The sequence below is a fragment of the Nycticebus coucang genome, chromosome 13, assembly GCF_027406575.1.
Source record: "Nycticebus coucang isolate mNycCou1 chromosome 13, mNycCou1.pri, whole genome shotgun sequence".
Taxonomy (NCBI): domain Eukaryota; kingdom Metazoa; phylum Chordata; class Mammalia; order Primates; family Lorisidae; genus Nycticebus; species Nycticebus coucang.
Genome location: NC_069792.1, coordinates 98572465 through 98593948, shown reverse-complemented (window position 1 = coordinate 98593948; position 21484 = coordinate 98572465). Strand labels below are relative to the sequence as shown.

The 21484-nt window shown below is 50.6% G+C and overlaps 1 protein-coding gene across 2 annotated transcripts in view; it reads left to right on the top strand.

Moving 5' to 3' along the window:
• Positions 1 to 14769, top strand: part of KCNK9 (potassium two pore domain channel subfamily K member 9) — a 56236-nt gene extending 41467 nt beyond the window's left edge. Inside the window, exons 2-3 of one of the 2 annotated variants that reach the window (XM_053559617.1) lie at positions 6582 to 7146; positions 12847 to 14769. In XM_053559617.1, coding sequence (XP_053415592.1) covers positions 6582 to 7146; positions 12847 to 13162 — 881 coding nt within the window. In that variant the 3' untranslated portion in view covers positions 13163 to 14769. Of the gene's footprint in view, positions 1 to 6581; positions 9280 to 12846 lie in introns of both variants that reach the window. The other variant, XM_053559618.1, reaches the window with a different exon arrangement.
• The last annotated feature ends 6715 nt before the right edge of the window (positions 14770 to 21484 follow it).

The window sequence follows — 21484 nt, the reverse complement described above, 5'->3', positions numbered from 1 at the left end:
ACCAAATCTGCCAGACTTTGCTTTAGGGAACGGAGGGCCAAATGTTGAACAAGCAAGTCCCGAGGGCCTCTGGTGGCTCCGAGAGCAGCCAAAGGCTTGGGACTTGGGGCCCACATTCCTGGTGGCTATGGAGGATGTGAGTGGCAGGCCCTGCCTGAATGTGGGGAGCAAGGGCCTGGGACAGAGATCTGTGCATTTCCATCTGTGCGCTGGGGTCCAGGGGCCGTGAATGACCCGGGGTGACCCTGGTGGGTAGGGTTTGGGGCTCCCTGGTGCTGTGTGTGAAGCCACCTTGCTGTCTTTGTTCACCTGTGAAATGGGGCCAGCTGGGGACCCCCGTCCCAACAACCTAACGAGGATGGAGAAAAGTGAGCAGGATGGGATTTCTGGGGGTGTCCCATTGGCCCCCACCCAGGTCTCTCCTGCCAGTCTTTCTCCTCCCTTTCACCATTTCTGGAGCAGGTGTGACCTCTGTTTTTGACACAGATGGTCTGTTTTGTCCTATTTTGTTTGGCCTGTGCCATGGTTTAGGATGTTTAATTAGACACTAATTTGATAGCACAATTTTAAAATCCATATTTCTAGCTTTTCTTTAAAACTCAGAAAATGGAGTCATCCTGGCCTACATCCTGGGTACGGGGATGGGGTGCATCTGCTTTGTGAGAGGACCCAGCTTCCCGGCGGGCCAGGGTCTGCCCAGAGCCTGGTCACCACCCCAGCCCAGCTCCTCTAGACAGAGCTGAGGCAGCTTCTAAGCATGAGATGCCAGGAAATGTGAATCAAAAAGTGCTTTGCTAACGAAACTGTTATTCATCATTGGTAGTCACTTTTAGGTATTATAACACTTACTCTCGGTTGAGTGCTAATCACTTGTGGTCAAAACACTGGCTAGGGCTAAAAGATTTGTCTGTAAGTAGGGGCTGACTCTCAGGTCAATATCTTCTGTAGGGCTCCATGGCTCTGAGATCAAGGGTATTTTCTGCTATGGTTGGGGCTCATCCTCATGATGTGGAAATGACTGCCATGGCTCCGGACCTTACACCCTGGCAGAAAAGGGCAAAAACCTGCCTGGTTCAGGGCTTGTCTGGTGCCTCAATCAGAGCTCATCAGAAGCACCACTCCCCTCTCAGACTGAACGGGAGAACCAGCCTGCGTGGTGATACCCAGTACAGACTGGAGACTGGGGTCTGTTGTACTGCAAAGAAAAGGTGACTCGAGACTGGGCAGCTCCTGTGAAGTGCTATGTAATTGGAAGAGGCTGCTTCGTTTCACATTTATAGAAGATAAAGTCGAGGCTTAGAGAATGCAAGATGGCTTGCCCAAGGTTATGGTTGGTAAGTGGGAGATAGAGCCAGACTCAGAACTTGGACCTTCTGATTTCTGCCTGGGAGCCTGCTTAGTCCCTTCTGCCCACCTCTACCCCTGTGGAGCCCATGAATCACTTTCCTTCTGGTGTTTGTCACACCTGGGACTTAATCTTTCTGAGCTCATTCGAGGGCTTGAGCTGGGCAGGCGCCCGGGGGTGGGCACAGGATTCAGCAGGATGCCAGCCAGGGGGGACCGGAGCTAGGTGGCTCCTGTGTCCAGCGAGCCCCTTCTCAGAGCCACCTAAGTCATGCTCTGATGGGATTTGCACCTATTTTTATTCCTACCAGAACAAAACCTTGCATGTCCTTCATACATATTTCACTCTTCTGGCAGCAAATTTCGATGTCCAAATAGTTGCATGGTCTTCTCCTTCCGTGTTGGGTAGTCATTCTGGACCTGGACACCTGTGGGCTGGGGAGATTGCCATGACCACCCCTCACCCATGCTCCTTAGGTGGTCTGGAACTCATGGCAAGGGCCGTGGCCATCCACAGGCTCCAGGGGGGCAGAGTCAGGGCCAAACCTGGATTGGCCTATGCCACACGCTGTGGTCTCTATTCCCCTCTACTGTGCTGGGAATTCAAAGCTCATCCTGATGGCCTCAGGCTGAGGGGTCAGGGCACTCAAGCAGCTCCTTCCCTGGGGCTCCACACAGGGGCAGAGGCTTCGCAGACTGAAGTGCCGTGGAAGTCCATGAAGGTCACTATGGCCAGGGGACAGGTGGGAACCACAGAGACTTCCAGAGCGCTGGAGCTGGTCTGCAATTCACCTTGCCCAGGCCACCTTATTTCCCTTTCTCCCATGGGACAGCCTGTGGGATGCTTATGGCGTCTTCAAATGACAGATCAGGAGTGGGGTGTGGAAGCTTCTGGAAACTTACAGTGGGGATCATGAGGCATCTCATGTGAGTGCACTTTCCAGCCACAGCTAGTTCTTCGGGGAGTCCCAGACCCCATAGAAATGATTAGTTTTCATGCCCTCCTCCTCTGCCTCTCTTCTCCCAGAGATGCCTCTTCATCTTGTTAGTCAGCTGCAGCAGGGAGGCCTCTTCTCTGCAAAGCCTCTCCCAGGACAGACCAAAGAGACCCACTAAGTATATTCATTAATTAAAGGACAATGAAAATCGGCCCAGTCAATGCAGCCTCTTGGGCAAAGCTTCCCCTAGTGCCTTTGGGGGCTTGGGTGTGGCTGGGACTCTCAGGGAACCATCTACATAGTGTCCTGAGTGCTTCCTCTGTGCTGGACTTGGAGGTGGTTCTGCGCTCCTTGGGAACTAAAGGTCTGGCCCACGGTAGCCTTGGCTGTGACTGCCTGGTGGGGCCAGTCCATATCTGAGGGGATAGAGGCATGCAGCCTGGGTGGTGCTGCCCTGGGAGCCCCAGCCTTACCCCCTGGGGTTGGGGCTGGAAGGGGGTACAAAGTGAGCCAACTGAGAAGGCCCAGGCAAGGCAATTCTTCCCCTAGGCCCAGACATTGTTGGCTGAAGACCTGCTTGGGCACTTGGGGACTTGTACTTGATTTGAAAGCTATGTCCTGGTCAGCCCTACTGGGCTGACTCTAGGCAGACCACATTGCTGGGCAGCACCACTGGCTGGAGGGTAGGGGTGACAAGTGCTGTGAACCAGGGAAGGGCAGGGCCAGGGGGCTGGTGGGGCAGGACAGATGAAACTGTCTACAGGGTGACTCACCAGAGGTCCCTCCCTCTGTGCTACTTACTGTCCAGGCCACTTGAAGAAAAATTGCTTCTGATCTTTACTGGCAGGATGTGGGGAGGATGCCTGGTGTGCAGGTTTGGGACCAGAAAATGTTGATTTCCTCCAGTAAATATTTCACATCTGGAACTGTTAGCATTACTATTTATTAAGTTTGTAACAATCTATTGTCATTCTCCATCTGGCTTGGCATCAGCTGCACAGGTGAGCTATGAGAGGTAGTGGAACTCCCACTCCCGTGTCTTTTATATTTACCCTGTTTACCGAGACAGGCTCTGTGCTGAAGCCCCAGGTTTCCGTCTGGTAGCCTTCCCAGGCAGATGAACTTCCTTCAGTAATCATGTGGTTCAGATTTGCTGGTAACGAAGTCTGGTTTTATTTAACCTGAAAATGTCTCTTGTCAATCTAAGGGTGTTTTCTCTGGATCTAGAATTCTAGGTTACCAGTCTTGTCTTTGTACTCTTTAAGGATAGGATTCCACTGTTTCCTGGCCCCCATCATTTATCCCTAGAAGGAAGCAGTGTTAAGTGGCTGTGGCTCTGGATGTGAAGTGTGGTTCCTCTCTGGATGCTTTCAAGATTCTTTGACTTTGAGCAGTTTGACCCTGGTGTAGTTTTGTGTTTATCTTGTTTGGGGTTCACTGAGCTTTTTGAATCTGACAATTTGTGTCTTTCAATTTTGTACCTTCTGATATTGTCTTACATATCCTCAAAGCTTTATTCTAACCTTTGTTCCTCTCTGTTTAGTTTGAATAAGGTTTTAAAAAATTAAGTAGCCTAAACGCCCACCAACCCAGGAATGGATTAACAAGCTATGGTACGTGTATACCATAGAATACTATTCAGCCGTTAAAAAAGATGGAGACTTTACATCTTTTGTGTTAACCTGGGTGGAGGTACAACCCATTCTTCTTAGTAAAGCATCACAAGAATGGAGAAGCAAGAATCCCATGTACTCAATTCTAACATGAAGGCAGTAGATGAGCTAATACAAGGGCGGGGTTAGAGGAACGAGGGAGTGGGGAGAAGGGAGGGGAATGGGGGGGTCACGGCGTACGGCACACCACTGGGGTGTGGGACACAGAAGAGGGACTTTCTCTGACATGCAATCAGTATAACCTAATTCTTTGTACCCTCAATGAATCCTCAAAGATACAAAGGAGACATTTTAGAATGGTGTTTATATAAGATATGATAAAGAAAATGTTAGGTAATAATAAAATGTGATTTGAAATGGGAAAAGAAAAAAATTAAGTAGCTTTATAGAGTAGAAATGGATTTGTTACATGGAAGAATTGCATGTGGTGGAGTCAAGGCGTTTAATACACTCATAGGTAATACACCAATAGGTAATTTATTTTCCCCCTCTCCTTCCTGCCCTCCCCCTTCTGAGTCTCTCCAGGGTCCATTAAGTCGCTCTGTGTGACCAAGCGTGCCCACTGCTCAGCTCCCACTTGAACCAGGGCAGGGCTTTGCTTTCAGACTGGATGGTTTTCATCAGTGGGAAGAGGAGAGTGGGAAGGGAGCACAGTAGATTTCCCCACCTTATCCTTTCTGGCCTGCCTCCAATACTGTTGTGCCATGCCATCTCTCCTTTTGTAAGGACCAAAGGGCTTGTGAGGGGACAGAACTCAGTGACATCTGGGGGAGTGGCATTAAGGGCCAGAGAGCGTGAGAAGACCTTTCATAGGCAAATGTGTGATGTCACTTCTCTAGCGAGAGTTTGGTCCAGGGGCCAGTGGGTCTGCACATGCGCACGCCAAGGGAGGGACAACGGGTGGACTGAACCTTGAGTGAGAAAGCCCCTCCAGAAGTGTAGGCTGGAGCAGTCGGTGCGGCCTCCTGCAGAGATAATGATGGTGGGGGTGGAGGTCTTGAGGTCTGATAGGGCCCCACTGTGGATCAGGCCCAGGGCTAGGTGCTGTCTGGTTGCAGCAGGTCCATACAACAAAACAGCCCCACCTGAGAACTATTATTGTGTCCCATATGACAGATTCAAAAACCTGGAGCCCACAGTACCGTAGCTGGTTAAGTGATCAAGAGCATGTGGCTTGGGGTCACATTAGGGATGCCTTTCTTGATGGGACAGGATTTTAGATGTTGGAAGACCAGGCTTATCTTCTAACTTCTCAGTCCAAATATTGTCCATGACCCAGGTTCTTTGTGGGAATTTTTAGTCCCAGAACTTGAACTAGAACCTACCAAATCCTGTGTTCCTTCTGTCATACAGGGCATGCTTTTCCCTGGCTCTGACATTATCCCTGACCAGTTGGGGGCTCTGCAAATAACTCCCCCTTTCTAGCACCACGGTCCTCATTTTAAATGTAGGAAACAGGCTTGACTTCGCTGTGGTAGAGGGTCAATGGAGTCACCAAGAGACTTTCAGAAGTCTTGATGTGTGATCTTCAAGGGTGGTTTCCTCTTCTCCATTAAGGCTATGTCCATATAGCGGTAGGAATTCAGACATTTCTTTATTAAAGAAATACCTCACTTTCCAGGTACAGGGAATAGTGAACACAACACTTACGTCTCACTCCACCCGTACCTCTCTTGATTCAAAGTCTCTGCTTTTAAGCCTCATTCTTGGTGGTTGGAAACTCTTGGCTCAAATCTCAAATCTGAAGAAATCAAGTCATCTGCTATTTCGTTTTTCTTGTTGGTGGAGTTGGCACCATTCTGTCTGCTTTATAGGGGAGGTTTTTCTAACCTCTGTTTTGAGGTTAGAGTGAAAAGATTTAGCACAGTGCCAGGCATGTGACAGAATTCTAATTCCTTGATTCTTGATGTCAGTCCATGGTGGGCATGAATAATTTTCTCGCTTGGGCTTGGTGCCTCAGTAGTGAATATGTTCTTTCTTTAAAAACTTCATGTTACTCTAAGACAACAGTGGGAGGCCACCCAAATCCCTCTAACACTGAACCACAAGGGCTATTTTATTGGTTCTCCCCTGCGCTGTCCTCCCTGCTGCAACGCCCCACCCACTTCTGCCCCAACCATCATGTGACTTTTTTTGAGACAGAGTCTCACTCTGTCACCCTAGGTAGAGTGCCATGGTACCATCATAACTCACAGCAGCCTCCAACTCTTGGGTTCAAATGATCCTCCTGCCTCAACTTCCTGGGTAACAGGGACTACAGGCACCTGTCACCATGCCTGGCTAATTTTCCTATTTTTATAGGGTCTTGCTCTAGCTCAGTCTGGTATTGAACTTCTGAGTTCAAGAGACTCACCTGCCTCCGCCTCCCAGAGTGCTGGGATTACAGCTGAGCCACCACCCACTGCTGACTCTTTTGAACTAGTTCTCCCTGGTTTTCTGCCCACCCCTAACCCTAACTCTAACCCACTGCTGACTCTTTTTAATTGGTTCTCCCTGGTTTTCTGCCCATCCCTCCAGGACCCAGGCATGCCCAAGCTTCCCGGTACACACACACTGGAATGTCCCACATGCACGCCCGCCCCCAGTCCTCCGCTTACCTGCTTTTCCTGTCCTTCTCGTCCCCCAGGTTACGGACACGCTGCCCCCGGCACAGACGCAGGCAAGGCCTTCTGCATGTTCTATGCCGTGCTGGGCATTCCGCTGACGCTGGTCATGTTCCAGAGCCTGGGCGAGCGCATGAACACCTTCGTGCGCTACCTGCTGAAACGCATTAAGAAGTGCTGTGGCATGCGCAACACGGAGGTGTCCATGGAGAACATGGTGACCGTCGGCTTCTTCTCCTGCATGGGCACACTGTGCATCGGGGCGGCCGCCTTCTCCCAGTGTGAGGAGTGGAGCTTCTTCCACGCCTACTACTACTGCTTCATCACCTTGACCACCATCGGCTTCGGGGACTACGTGGCCCTGCAGAGCAAAGGCGCTCTGCAGAGAAAGCCACTCTACGTGGCCTTCAGCTTCATGTACATCCTGGTGGGGCTGACGGTCATCGGGGCTTTCCTCAACCTGGTGGTGCTCCGCTTCCTGACCATGAACGGCGAGGAAGAGCAGCCAGACCTTGAGGACAGAGCAGCCCTGCCCGAGGGAAACGGGGAGCGCCAGGGCCGCAGGGAGCGGCGGTCGGCCAGGTCCAGGTACAAGGCGGACATCGCGACTCTGCTGTCTGTGTGCACCTGCACGTGTTACCGCTCGCAGGATGCTGGCGGGGACCCCCCCGAGGAGGTGCCGCCGAACACCATCAGTGCCAAGCCCCCCCATTCCTTACAACCCATCTCTTACCAGATGGAGGAGATCTCTCCAAGCACATTAAAACACAGCCTCTTTCCATCCCCCATTAGCTCCGTCTCTCCCGGGCTGCACAGCTTTAACGACCACAACAGGCTGATGCGCCGCCGCAAGTCTGTTTAGGCTTGGGAGGGCGGCAGGAAAGTCATTGTCATAGTCGACATTCAGTTCCATTGGTCCAACTCGTCTTTTCTTTCTTATTTATTTATTATTATTGTCATCATTTCTTTCTCTCCTTTCTTGGTCTCTTGGTCTCATGTTCTCCCCACCTCTCTAGCTAGACAGAGCAGGCCAAAGGGAAGAGAAAGGCCCGTCCTCCTCGGAAACTCGCTTCTGAGCGTGAAGCCGGATGTCTTCCCTCCTTCCCCCAAGAGCATGCCTTATATCTCCCTGACCTGCCCACTTCGGCGGTGGCTTTCCCAAGACAGGTGGGAGACCAAGACCACGGAGGCAGAGCAGAGAGGATGCCCGGCCCAAAGTCACACCCAGCTGGGAGTCTGCACTGCCCCCCACAGAGGGTCCCTGACCCGACTCCTCCCCTCCAGGACTGTGTGACTGTGTGTGTGTGGTGTGAGTGTGTGTGTGTGTGCATGTAATGTGACAAAATGGAAAGTATCAGCAAGTTTTCTTTCCCATTACACAATTATGCCTTAGCTTGCTTTGGCTACCTCCAAATGAAAAAGAAAACCACTCCACACCAAATTGGAAAAAAACAAACACACCATGAGGTTTTTGACGTATCATGTTGCCAAATCAAGCACGTTTCACAGACAGTCCTTATCCCAGATATGTCCTGATTATATTTTTTAAATGCTAGGTTCTAAATTAACTTTTTTTTTTTTTTTTTTTTTTAGGGAGTGGGCGGGCAAGTGAACCTGGATCATTTTAGGCTTGCCAGTTCAAACATTTTTAACAAGCATGCACTTCATTAAACTGATATGCCATTTTCAACACGAGAAAACAAAAGTAGCAATGGAATAATCAAAAGTCAGCACTATTAATTGATTGGGAACTTTTTAATTTCATCATCTCCACTTCCAACAATTTACCATGAAACTGGAATTGTCGGGAGAAACTGGAAAATTGTTGGAACCACAGAGTGTATTTCCCTCTCACTGATGACAGTTTTGGGCACTGTCTGCATGAATAAGAATTACGGTTTTGGAATGCTTGGAAGAGAATGGGCATTAGTATGTGGATGTGGTTTCTTTTTCTAATGAGACATGACAGGGTGTTCCTCATTAAAATTCATATATATTTCAAGAAAGATTGTCTCTAGTTGCATTTATTTGTAAATAGGAGAAAGTTCATGTTGGTCTCAGGAAGAGTTTAGAGGCAAGGATCTGTGTCTTGGTCTACTGGGAACTTGCCGATCTCAGGGGACAATTTTGTCTGAGCAGTAGGAAAGAAGTTCTTCCCCACTCTGAATGGGGGACTGCCCCAAAGGGAAGAGCTGCTAACCTCGTGAGAGCAGTTTAGTTTGTAGAATATAGTACATAGGGGGGCCTCAGGGTGGCAGGATTAAAGGACAGTTTGACCTCCCACTTCCCAGAGGGGACTTTAATTTCCCTCATTACCATCTCTGCCATTTCTACAAATCACCCATCCACCCATCCTCCCATTCCCCTTTTCCGTAAGCTGGAAGTTCATGGCTCTTGGATGGAAATGGACTTTGGCTGTACTACTCAGAAGGAGCACGTTCATGCGCCTGTCGAAGGCTGCGGCGACATCTCCCAGAAAGGAGGCTTTGCTCCCTAGAAAGAGTAGACCGACAGGATTCCTTAAGAGACAGCACCCGAACGCTATGTTGGCCACTGGGCTGAACCACAGGAGCACTCAAGACTCCTCTGAGAAGGCTGTGCATGCACTTTAATGCTACACCCCTTGTTGAAATCCCCCCTTCGTCTAGAACACAGGGCCTTCGAAGGAGTCTGCGAACCTCAGATTCTCTAGGCCAAAGTTGACAGTTCTCAACTGGAAAGGTCTTTATCAATTTACTCATTTTAAGATTTTGTTTTGTGGAATGCCCTGTGCAGGCCCTGGAGTGTGTCCAGAGAATAGAAGCAGCCCTTCTTTTTATGTGCATTTTTCTCTTAGAAGAGCTGGCTGCTTGGCGGTTTGGAGAAGGCTGCTTGGGATAAACGTGGGGGCTCTCCTGAAGACCTTCGTAAGATGTGGCCTCAGATGGGGGTGGGCGGGTGTGATCTTTGATCTATTAATGTCACTGAAGATGAGTGATTTGTTCAATGTCACAATGTCCTTGACAGAACTGAGACAAGTGTCTCAGTCTGGATTCCAGAAGGGTCCGAGGAGCCGTCTCCACCACACCAAGGTGGGCCGACTCAGCCCTCAGATGAGGGAGCCTGCTCTGTTTCCCCACAGGGACAGGCACCAAACCCTTGGGGGGACCTGGGGGACAGCTGGGGGGTGGGGAGACAATGGCTCAATCTTCACACAGAGCTGGTTCCCCCATTGAAGTGTCTGCATATGGTGGTTACACAGGCCAAATTCTGCTTGAAGGCTTAAGGTAATAAGGAGCTCCTCTCTTTGCAGGAAATACGGAAAACACTATTTTCACAGAGTTTACTTTTAAAAACTAGGATTAAAGATGAAGTCTTTTCTCATGTGATGACCATTGACCAAGGGGTGTAGGCAACTTGTGGTTGGTCTTGTTCTATCTTCCTCCCATCTTTAGCCCACTGAAGGGTGACCATTGAGTCTCCCTTCTGAAGTTAAACATCCTTGTTTATGCTCTAAGTGTTTAGGGCACGGGGTAAACCTTGTCTTTCTTCTCTTGCGATGGTCATCTTCTCAGATGGTCCATCTGTTCCCTGGTCTGTGGTCTCTGGCCAAGAGTCCTTGTCTAAGTACTCTGGGAGCAGGGACCAAGTTATGGATGCCCAAGGGGTCTTCTCCCTTGATGAAACAGATCTCTGATGAGATCTCCATTACTCAATTATCATTAGAGTCAGATCCTCAAAGCCAGGTGGAAGCTTTGTCTGAGTCATCTCACTGAACTCCCTCATTTTCAGGGAAGGAAATTGAGGCTCAGAGAGTGAACTCCTGCTTAAGGTCACACAGAGCCAGACTGTCTCTTCTCACTTGTTTCCTTCTCCCAGTTCCCAGGCTGTGAACAGCATCAATAAGAGATCCTTTGTTGCCAGACTTCTCAGTATCTTAGACCCAAATCTTTCTTCCTCCCTCTGGCACCTGCTGATTTTTCAGCCAGGTGATTCTCAGACCTTTCTTCCAGTTAATCCTGCCCACTCAGCAAGGACGAAATCTCTCCAGGTGGTTTGGATGGAAGACTCACCTTCTGTTCCAGTGAGCTCAGGGAGAGCTACCTTCCTGAGTCAGGGGAAGCTGGCCCACTGGCCAGTCCCTAAAAGCCAACATGCCTTGTAGGTGCTTAGATTTCTGACTCTGACCTGACCCCTTTCAGCTGGGCCCTCAGTCTTCATTTTTCCTATCAGAGACCAAAGGAAGGTGGCCAGTGGTACTGACTATCCCTGCAGTCCCTGGGCCCAGCGGTCTCTAGAGACTGTCCCACTTTAATCTTCATCACATCCATCCTTGGTGGAAGGTGCTGTCTTGGTCTGTTTGACTTGACTTTTGTTTTCTTTTCTTATTTGGGAGTGAACCAAGTATCTCTCCAGGTCTTGAAATGTCTGTTCAGCCCTAGAGCTGCACCACTCTGTCTTGAAGCCAAGGCAGTGGTCTTTTAAGCACCATAGCTGCCTGCTACTCCAAATCTAAACTCGCTTTCTGAGGCATTTGTGCAGGGCTGGTCTGGAGGGGAGTGCCTGAACTTGGGCATGATCACAGTAGGTCATCTACAGCCTAGGAGTCCTCCTGGGCCCGTCATCCTTCCAGGAGAGAAAGCAAATGGACACAGATTGTTACACAGATTGGGAGGTGCTCACTCAAGTCCCATGCGCAAAAAAGGAGGAGACTGATTAATCCTGGCGCTTCATTCTCTGTGCCAGGGCCTCGAGAGAACATCTGGACAGTAACTAAGACACACACAGATGAGCCTCGGCAGGTCATTTTTCTCTGCCTCATCCATTGCTGAAAGTCTTGTGGGTCCTGATTCTCAGTGACCATCACTGCTTCTGGAAGCTGGCGACAGTTATTTGGAGGCCTCCACTGTCTGCGGGCAGTGGGTGGGAGAGGGGGGTAAGAGGAGAAAATGATCATGGAAGGATGATGACCCATCACTAAGGTTTATGGCCCCATTTCTCTTTACAGAATTTTTCTTTTTAAAATAGGCCCTGAGATACCCACTAAGACTCCAGGTGAAGCAGGAGGCGTGTGCTGGGATGTGTCTGTCTTATCGGCAGGATGGATGCTATCACCTGTGACACGCTCGGTGTTCTCAAAGTGCTGTGACTTGGGGCCTATCTTGTGTGGGCCAGTTGCTGGGGGGTCTGAAGCGTTCTTCTAGCAGAGTCATGGTCTTTCCAGGGCTCTGGGAGTGACCTTGGGGAGGAAGGGGTGGTGAGATAGGGCCCTTGCCGTCCTGTCTGGCTCCACTGAGCTCCTGGAGGTTGTTTGACCCCAGGGCCTCCATTGCTTCCTCACCAGCACAACAGGGCAGGGGGACGGTGTCATGCACTCAGCACAGCGTGAGTTTACTCCACAAAGGCATCAGGCCTGGACACTCTGACCACTGGGCACATTCAAAGGTTCAGCCACCAAAAAGTAAGCCAAAGTCATCAGATTGGCAGGGAATGGGGAACTGGGAAGATGTAAAGAAATGAGCAACAGCAGAGAGAATGACAGTCAGCAGCACATGGACCAGGCCAGTCCCTCCCAGCTCCCTGTGGCCAGGGTCCCCACTACGCAGTTCTTAGCCACACCTCCATAGAGGCCGCTGATTCAGGAAGACAAATCTATGGCCGTGATTCCCCCAGACCTTCTATTCTGAAAATTTTAGAATTACAGAGCAATGTCGGAAGAACAGGAACTTCCCTAACCTGCCATGCAGACCCCTAGCTTCATCTGATGCCACTTTCCCTTAAGCCACCCCACCCCACCTTCTCACATTCACATGTAGATTTAGAGAACAGAGTGTGATGTCTGCAACTTTTAGGTGGTTCAGCCAAAGCAAAAAATTATCTGCCATGAATGAGCACATTCTCCTACATAGAAGTGCCATTGTCACACCCTAGAAATTTGGCACTCATACAATAGATTCTAGTACCCTCCCCCACCTCACTCCAAAATTGTCCTCCAGGGCTTTTTTGTGAGTCTAAGGATCACACCCCACGCTTGTCTCTTGCCCCCAGAGCCCCCACCCCAGGACACCCCTGCACTACTGTTTTTGCGATCATGCTTTTGAAGAGCCCAGGCTGGTGTTTTGGAGAATGCCCAGGATCTGAGTAATCCACATGTATCTTCAGGTTAAAGAGTTTTTGACAAGAAAAAGAACGTAGCTGATGTTGTGCAGCCATGATTTATGATTTGATGTTTGGCTCTCTGGGATTTCTGTGGTTACTGTTTTCATGGTGGGTAAATACGTCATATTAAATCTTGTTTTCCTCTGTTAGGGGAACTAACTGCAGATTCAAGAGAGGCGTCCATGGATGTTGGCTCTCACTGCCACAGCCGGGCAGGCTTCAGGATCTGACTTCTCACGTGGAGCTCTTCTGTGCTGGGCAAGTGTCAGGACTCTTTTCCCTGAACACTCCTGGGGATGGTCCAGCTAGAAGTAGACATGAAGCACAGAGAAATGCTTGTGGTGAGGGTCCCTGCAAACCAGTTGGGGTATTTTGGCATCTGGTAGGTGGTAATGATTATAGGCCCTTCCTCATTAGCAATCCTAAAAATGTAATCTATTGTATGGCAAGTACTCTTGGCCATTAAGGGCTATAACTCATGACCTCTGTCCTTGAGATATTTACTTTGGCAAGTTCTAGATCACAGCCTTGTCAACGCTGATAACAGGAAGCAGCCTACCTGCTGTGGTGAAGGAAACTTTCCCTTCAATCAAGAGAACTTGTCCACGTGGGCTCCTACCTCTGTGTCTTTGCCTGTGCCCTGCCGTCACCTGGAGCGTCTCCCTGTTGCTTCCAGCTTGGAGGTATGGAGGGAGCGTCTCACACCTCGTCTCTGACTCTCTTGCCCTGATGGACTCAACAATGTCCTCCCCGGACTGCCCCAGTCCTTGTTTCTATCTTGGATGAACATAGAGGGGGCAAACCTTGCATGGCCCCCACCCTGGCAGCAGTGAGTGTGGGGCAGCCCCCCAGAGGGGAGAACAGGCGCGGATAGGGCAGTTAGATTCTGGCATCTTCGCAAAGGGCTGTGCACCCTGTAATTAGGAACAGGTAATTCAACGCAGGCATTTGGTCAGTCCTTGGAAACCAATCCAAATCTACGTGATAAAAACCTGCCATCCTACTGTTGACAGTTCAATGGCACACATCTGGCAGGGCCAAGTGTGCTGTGCACGAGAGGGCCAGGAGCTGCCCAGGCTGGGCGCTTCCCATAAGGCGGGTGAACGGTCCAGTCCATCTTCAGACTCCAGGAATGTGCTCACGACATTTCACTCGGAAGTGATGGGAATGTCATCAGGGAACCAGGTCCGTGCCATTTTCTTGGAGTAGTACCTCTGGTGGAGACTCTGGTGGAGAGTGCCAGGTGTGGGGCCACGTGCAGTGAGTGAGACAGGATGCCAGGGCCTCGGTGGATCTGTATGTGTCCAGCCCCTGGCTCTGGGTCCTGAGAGAGGCAAGGGCAGAAGACTCCTGCCCGCTCCCCCCCACCCCCAGAACAGCATGATGGAAGTGGGAACTGCTGAGGCACGAGCATCTTGCACACCTGCCACCGGCTTCTGCCACACGTGGGTGGTGACGCCTGAGCCTCACCTTCCCACCTTTCAGTTGGAGACTATGAATAGCCCACACCAGATAGGGCACCTATGAGAGCTGGATGTGCTGGCATTTCCTGGCACCTGTTCTGTGCTGAGCACCGCGCTAGCGTGCCCACGTGTGTTCACATTGCTCAGAAGAGCAAGGCCCATGTCTCCCCGAGGAGGTTGCTCCTGGGGCATGTTACTGGAAATCAGATTCCAGAAAGAAAGTGATGGAGTCTGACTGAGGAACTGGCTTTGGGAAATCTTTGAGAGCAGCCTTGATGGAGCAGGCGGGTGCTATTTTAGGCAGAGACACAGCATGGGCAAAGGCACAGTGCCATTAAAGTGCAGGGGCACAGACCCCATCCTGGGACTAGGGGACCCTCCCGTGCCTAAGAGATGAGGCAGCATAAATCTCAAGGCCCTTCGAGAACTGGCCACACCCTAAGTCATCCAAGTCATTCTTGTGCTCAAGAATTATTCCTGGCTTCCCAGTGTCTGCACAGTGAGTTTGTTTAAGGTCCTGTACGCTGCTAATAACCCTGTCCTGCGCTTTGATGGAACAGCTATCAATCTCGATGTCCCTTCTTGGTCCTCCTGACAATAAAATTCTAAAAGCAGATCCTGGGTCTCAGACTTGTATTCTGTGGCATCCTGTTGCCTCGGTGACGTTAATTGTTTGTCTTTGAGGAGCATTAGCTCTAATTTGCATATAGGAATATTTCTAAATTAGACCAACTCGGTCTCACTTAAGCAACCCAGGGACTTGTCCTGGTGGAGTCTTCTGACAGCTTTACCAAAGATGAGCATGAAACTAACAAAAGGAAAACGTGCATGAAATGATTCTCGGGCTTGCTAGGCACGGAGGGCTTGTTTTCTGGTTGGTGCTGTGACCAGCAGACACTGACCAGGCCTGTGGGGATGGGGTGAGACTGAGACCGTGTGGGAACTTGAGCTGTTCCCACTCAGCACCTGCTCCTGTAGCCTGTGTCTCCCCTGGAGATGAGGCCGCCCTTGGGTCTGGTGCCCAGGACAGGGTCCTTTGAGGGTATGGGCAGAAGATGCAGGGTGCCATCATGGCGAGTGCTGGGCCCAGGGATGGCATGTCTCAGTGAGGAGCTCTGCAGCAAAGCTGCCCTCCCCAGGAATTACAACATGAACTTGATGTTGAGCAGAGGACTCTGGGGGTGGGGGTGGAGGTGGTGGTAGGGGGACAGAGTTGAGGAAATGAGCTGAGGCTTGGGAACATGGATACAGCCAGGGCTCAGACCACTGCCTCAGTGATTTGCTGTGTGACCTGGGGGAGTCATTTCACTGAGCCTAGGTTTCCTCATTTCCAGACTGAAGGCCAAGCTCACAAGGTTCCCTCTTGCCTCCAATTGTCCATCACTGGGGCACCAGCCTTGGGAGGAATGGCTGGGCTGACAATTGCATGGGAAAGTCTCTCCCAATCTGTCTGCTGCAGGTGACTGACTCCCAGGTAGATGCTGAATCAGCTGGCAGCCCTATGTGCTGCCCCTTGGCCTGGTTTCGTGCCAGGCTGTGTTCCCATCCTGACCAAGAGAGACACCCTGCTTTTACGAGAAAAAGCCTCAGCTGGTCAGAGCCAGGGGACATAGGCTCCCAGAGTACCCACAGGCCTGGCCCTGGTGCTCACCCTCCCAGTGTGGACAGGGCTGTGACTCCCCCAGATGCAACCCCCAGACATAGTTCTACCCTGTGTCCTATGCTGGCTTGTCCTTATTGTTCTTATTTCAGGGCTGTCTTTGCTCCCTGAAAGCATCTCTCCCCCCACCCACAGGGCCCAGTTGGCCCAGCAAGGGACCTCCCCTCAAGGCAGCTAGTCTTTGCTCTGTGGGGGGTCCAAACCACACCGGGAGCCCTCAGACCTGCAGCTGAGTGCACCAGAAGGACCACCTCCCACTGCACGTGTCTCTGTTCTGGGCAGGGGTGTCTGGGGCACCCCATCTGGTGGGGTGACAAGGCTCAGAGAAGCGGCAGAGCTCCAACTCTGAGCCAGACGTCCTGACCACACCTTCCAGGCTGCTGATCCTCAAGCTATAGGGAGGGGGTGGGTCCCTCCAGCTGCTATAGGAGAAGGATGTGCCTCAGGGGCAGGGAGAGGGTTGTCCTCTCCAGGTAAATGGAATGGGTGTAGGGATTCCTGCTGGGGAGGGAGTGTTGCAATGGGCAGGTGCTGGCGAGGATAATGTTCCAGGCTAGCTGGAATTTGCTAGTTCTGTCACCAGGTTCAAAGGCCAGTCCTGTGCTTGGCACCATGGGCAAAACCCCAAGACCAAAACCATGTGCAGAACTTTGTCCTCAGATGTCTCTTTCTCTCACCAATGGAGCCCTGAGGACAGCCCTGACAACAGTGGTAAGAAATTCTCTGGCATGAAGGGGGGTGCAGTTGCTGGTAGGCTGCAAGTGAAGGGCACAGGCTTGCAGGAAGCCGGCCACAGCTCCTTCATGGGACACAGGGCCTGAACGCCCCTCTACTTTGTGCTGCGTGACCCGTGCCGCTCACCTTTGCTGAGACACAGATGTGAGAATGATTTAGGGAGGGACAATTTTCAAATAGGCCATCTGGTGAATGTGCCTTGTCTCTGAGCCTTAATATCCTCAGCTGTGAAGAAAGGATCTGTAAGGTTGGGATTGTTCCAGAAGGACTGGGCAAGGATGGAGACCCCTGCCCACTGGTGCTGGTGTGACTGCCTGTCTAAGACAGACTGGGAATCTTCCCCCAAGGGCTGCCTGGGCTTCTTTTGAAACTTTGTGGACAAGTGGGTGGGCAGCCACCCGGGAGGTGGGACTTGGCATCTGTCTGACATGGTGACAGGTGGTCTCAGCACGTGAAGGGTACTGTTAGGAGGACAGAAATGGGGGCAGGGCTGGAGGGAAGAGGGGACACAGCATATGAGGGGCAAGGAATATTTGGGGTTAAGTTTTTATTCTTGACATCTCCCCATTGACTTTGGGTCCCAACTCTGGCCTTTTGGAAGATGTTGGTCCAGTTCTTTGGAAATCTCTATCATCCAGAGACCACCACCTGGTCTTGAGAAGGGTGTGTCAAACTTTAGTCATAGACCAGGCTTCTGGAGGTACAAGCTCTCAGCCTGGCCTCTTCCTGCTTGCCAGGCACTGGGTGGAGAGGTCGGGGGCCTTCCTAAGCACCCCACCCCGGCTGCCCTCCTCCCTGCATTTGTAATCAGGCCACATGGCCCTGGTAAGTCACTTCTTAACCTCTCCCACAAAAGCTGGACCAGCAGAGCAAGCAGCAGGTGTCTCCCAGGCAGCTATGGGTGATGACAAAGTGAGCTAAGTGCCCTCATTTTGCCAGGGGGTTAGGGGGAGGGACAGGGCCAAGTCCTTCCAGCCCTGGGTGGGTTCCTTGGTGTAGCCCAACTCCTTTCTCCTGGGTCTCCTGGGTCCCTCACATGTCATTCTGTAGGCTCCCTCTCACTGAGGACTCAGGTCCTCACCCAGCCCTTTTGATCCTTTTGACATGTTCTCCTATCAAATGAATACTCCTTGATGTCCCCAAATGCCAGTTGCCAAGGACCCAGATGCCTGGACAGCAGTGTAGGTAGGAGGGTTTTCCAGGGAGCCAAAGTCTTCTCCCCCCAACAAGCTTTGTGGGAAGTCCCACCTCTTTGTAACAGAGCAGGACGCAGCTAGCGGATGTGAACTGCAGCAATGGCAGGTCCAGCAACTCTGAGGGCCCCCCGGGCAGTGCTGGCTGCTGCTTCGGCCATTACTCCCTGAGCACACTGAGCTCCTGCTGTGTCAGTCTCAGCCAAGTGCCACCATGGAGCACTAGATGGCCAAGTCCCCTGCCCAGCAGACGATTCCAGTGGACCACAGAGCTTCCAAGATGCATGAGGTCTGGGAGCAGGGCCCTGGGGACAGGGCACATGCTTGGCTATGGTTTTGTTTTCTCAGGCTGAAGTTTAGAAGTTGGGTAGAAAAATTAAAATCTAATGAAAGAAAAACACGATTAGTGGGAACCCAATGAAGCAGAACCCACAATTAACAAGATTTCTCTATAATTTGATGGCTCCTCAGAGAGGAACACACTCCTGAAAGAGGCTAATTATATATTTGATTATTCAGCCCACAAATCGCATTTTGACACCATTCCAAGGCAGGACCTCAGGAGGCCATCTCAGTCCCTTCTGGGCTGGATCAGAGACCTGCTGAAGGGATCTGCCTCAGTGTAGGTGGGATTGTTGGCATCCCTGAGCAAAATTCAAATAAGAAAACAGATTAACCCCAACTAATTTGGGAATACAGCGTATGTAACCAACAATGTCAATCAGGAGGTTTATAATTAAAGGTGGGAAACACGGGACAAAGATATCAAAGATATGTGGAATTCAAACCACTGAATTGCTTAACAGCAGGAAGAATTTCTAGCCTATTTCCAGCAGGCCAAGGAATTGCTGATAATGCCTCTTTGATGCACAGTCTTCTTGGCTTTAGCTAACTGTGCATCCTCATACTACAAAATAAAAAAACCCACACAAACAGAAAACCTGTCATTTGTGACCCTAAGCATAGAACTTAAGCTTAAATTAGGTCCAAACTCACACACATCAAGATGATCAGCCCAACACTCCCTGCGGGCTCATTCTTGGCGGGGTGGGATGCAGACTCTTGAGCATTCACTGGGGTGTAGGGTTCATGTGCACTGACCAGGCATCTGTGGGTCTCTGGATCTTGTTTCCTGACACTGCTGGGCACTTTTGTGACTGTGCACTACGAGGCCCTGCATTAGGTTCTGAGGACACTGCCAGAGGCCTGCCAGCACACTCCAGGGGAAGGTGATGGGCTCAGGACAGTTCTACCAGAAAGGGGGCTAGTTACCCCAGGAACCAGTCTGTTCACATTCCAGGAGGATGGCCTGTTTGTCCTGAGCCCTTATCAGAGACACCTGCCTTCTTGCTGTGGGAGACTTGGACAGCAGGCCCAAGTGCGGCCACACCTGGGGCACGGAGCGGCACCTCATCTGGTGGCAGACCCAGTGATTCCAACTCACCCAGAGAACCAAGTTCAAAGCAGCTGCTGTCACTGTTTGCTTTCCTTTTGTTTATCTTCTCTGCTTCTCCATGTGCGGAGAATGTGCCTTCACCAATAGCCTTTGAATGCCATTCTGAAGTTTATCAAATGAATATTAGAGGTATTTATTATTATCGCAGCTTACGTGATAAACACATGTAAACCTAGGCAAGGACTTGCCTCTTTATTGTGTGACAAATGTACTAAGTAACGCTGTAAGCATTTTGCTGTGTCTTTACAGAAAATCATTTGCTGTCGTGTTGTAAAATAATGCATTTCATTAATTTTTCAGTAAAATATCTGTGGCACATTTACAAATGTCTCTTGCTCTTTCTTTGGGACCGCAGGCACTTGGATTCAACTGGTCTCTGCCTTTATAGCACATTCTGAAAGCAGATGGGTGGACAGCATCCCGTCTGCCATGGGGCTTCCTCCGCGCGGGCAGTGCCTGCAACAACGCCCTTCCCTTAAACACCCTACTAGCACCAGGAATACGGAGTCAGCAGGTGGAGTCCAAGGAGGATACTTGTGGATAGAAGGTGGATGAGTATTGTGTCCAGGACGGAACTAAAACCAAATCAAAACGAGAGTTTGATCTCAACTGAACTGAGACTAACTTTGTCAACTTTTAGTCCTCTTTTCCTGGCCAAGAACTCTTAGTTCAAAAGTGAGACAACCCACATTGCCTCTGATTTTTATCTATGTATGGAAAAAAGGAAAAAGGTAGATAAGAGGTCTCAGTGTTATCTCTGTATCACAGGCCGAGTCTGCTCCCTAAAACCCTGCAGTAGCTGCCAAAGGTTAGGGGCTTCCAAATTCCACCTGGAGGCCTCAAGAAAACATAGGCCCCTAGGCCCAGCCCTTGTCCCGACCCGCGGGACAGCAACGGGGGACGCAGGAACCACCTAAAGGAGAAAAACAAACAAGGGGCGCGAGAAAGGGAGACAAGACAGTTTTCTGATCAAGTCTCAAACTGTATTGAAAAAACTTGTGCCTTATAAGCATTACGGGGAAGGAGGGTGTGTCTTGTTGGGAGGTTCAAGGAGTTGTTAACTGGGGATTGGCTAGAGTAAGTAAGATGGGGCATAAGGTAATTGGTTGACTAGTTGCCGGGTAAAGTTACCGGGAAAAGGTGAAACTGTTTTTTACTTAAAGAGGAAGTAAGGCAGAGCTGTGCCTTATATGGCTTCCGACAAGCCCTCAGTCGGGGCGGGGTGGGGCTGAGAGGTGCATTTCTTACGAGGACCCAGGTGATGCTGCTGCACCTGGTGTGGAGACACCAGCTCTTCCTGGGGACCTCTAGGCTTCCCTGTGTTGTCCAACTCTAAGATTGCTGCCAAGAGATTCTGGTCAAGAGCAGACCAAGGCCACAGGTCACATTCTAGAACCCTGGCTGCCTTGAGCCAGGCTGCTTCCTGCCTGTCCTGGGGGATGTGCCTGTTCTAGCTGCCTGCTCAGCTCTGGTTTTGCTTCCCTGGGTTCCTGCCCATGGGCTCACCAGGAAACAGATGGGCCTGGGTCCCGGTAATGACTTAAAGTCATTGCAATGTGTCCGCCTAATAGGAAAGTTGGTTTCAGGAGCTGAGTCTTCTAAGCCACGAGTTGCCAAACTTTTTCTGTCATGGCCGGAAAGTACAAGAACCAAACTCTGTCATGGTGACAGAGAAGAGCCACAGACTATACAATAATACGTGGCACAGTGTTCCAACAAAGCCACATTAATGGGAATAAATTCGAATCTCACTTCTCATGTGCTGCAAAAATTCTATTCTTTGAATCCCCCTCCCAACCATTTATTAACGTAAAAACTGTTCTTAGCTATCGAGTTACACAAAACAGACATTCATCCCACAGACATTCAGATTTGGCATGGGTCAGAGCTTACTGGCCCCTGTTCTGAGCTCTGTCACGTGTTTGGACTCCTTTCATCCTCACATAGCCCCCAAGGTCGGTTGGGACCATCACTAGCCCCTTGGTGTGCTTGTCTGCAGAAGGAATGGCAGAACCAGAATTTGAAGGCCAGTGGCGCCTGCCAGGGGCCATACTGTTTGGCTACTTTGCTATTCTCTTGGGTAGCAAGAGCTAAAAATAGGCGCTGGAAGGGAGGAGTCTTAGTTTTATCCATCCTTCCTGGCTTTACCTCTGTGGAAGGTTTAGAGCCCAGACAAGGACCTTGTGGGTCCTTCCTTTTCTCCTGCACGCCCTCCTCACTACCCTCCCATGGGCAAAACTCCACACATGTCAGAAATCACAGCGAGGGGCTGGGGAGCCCC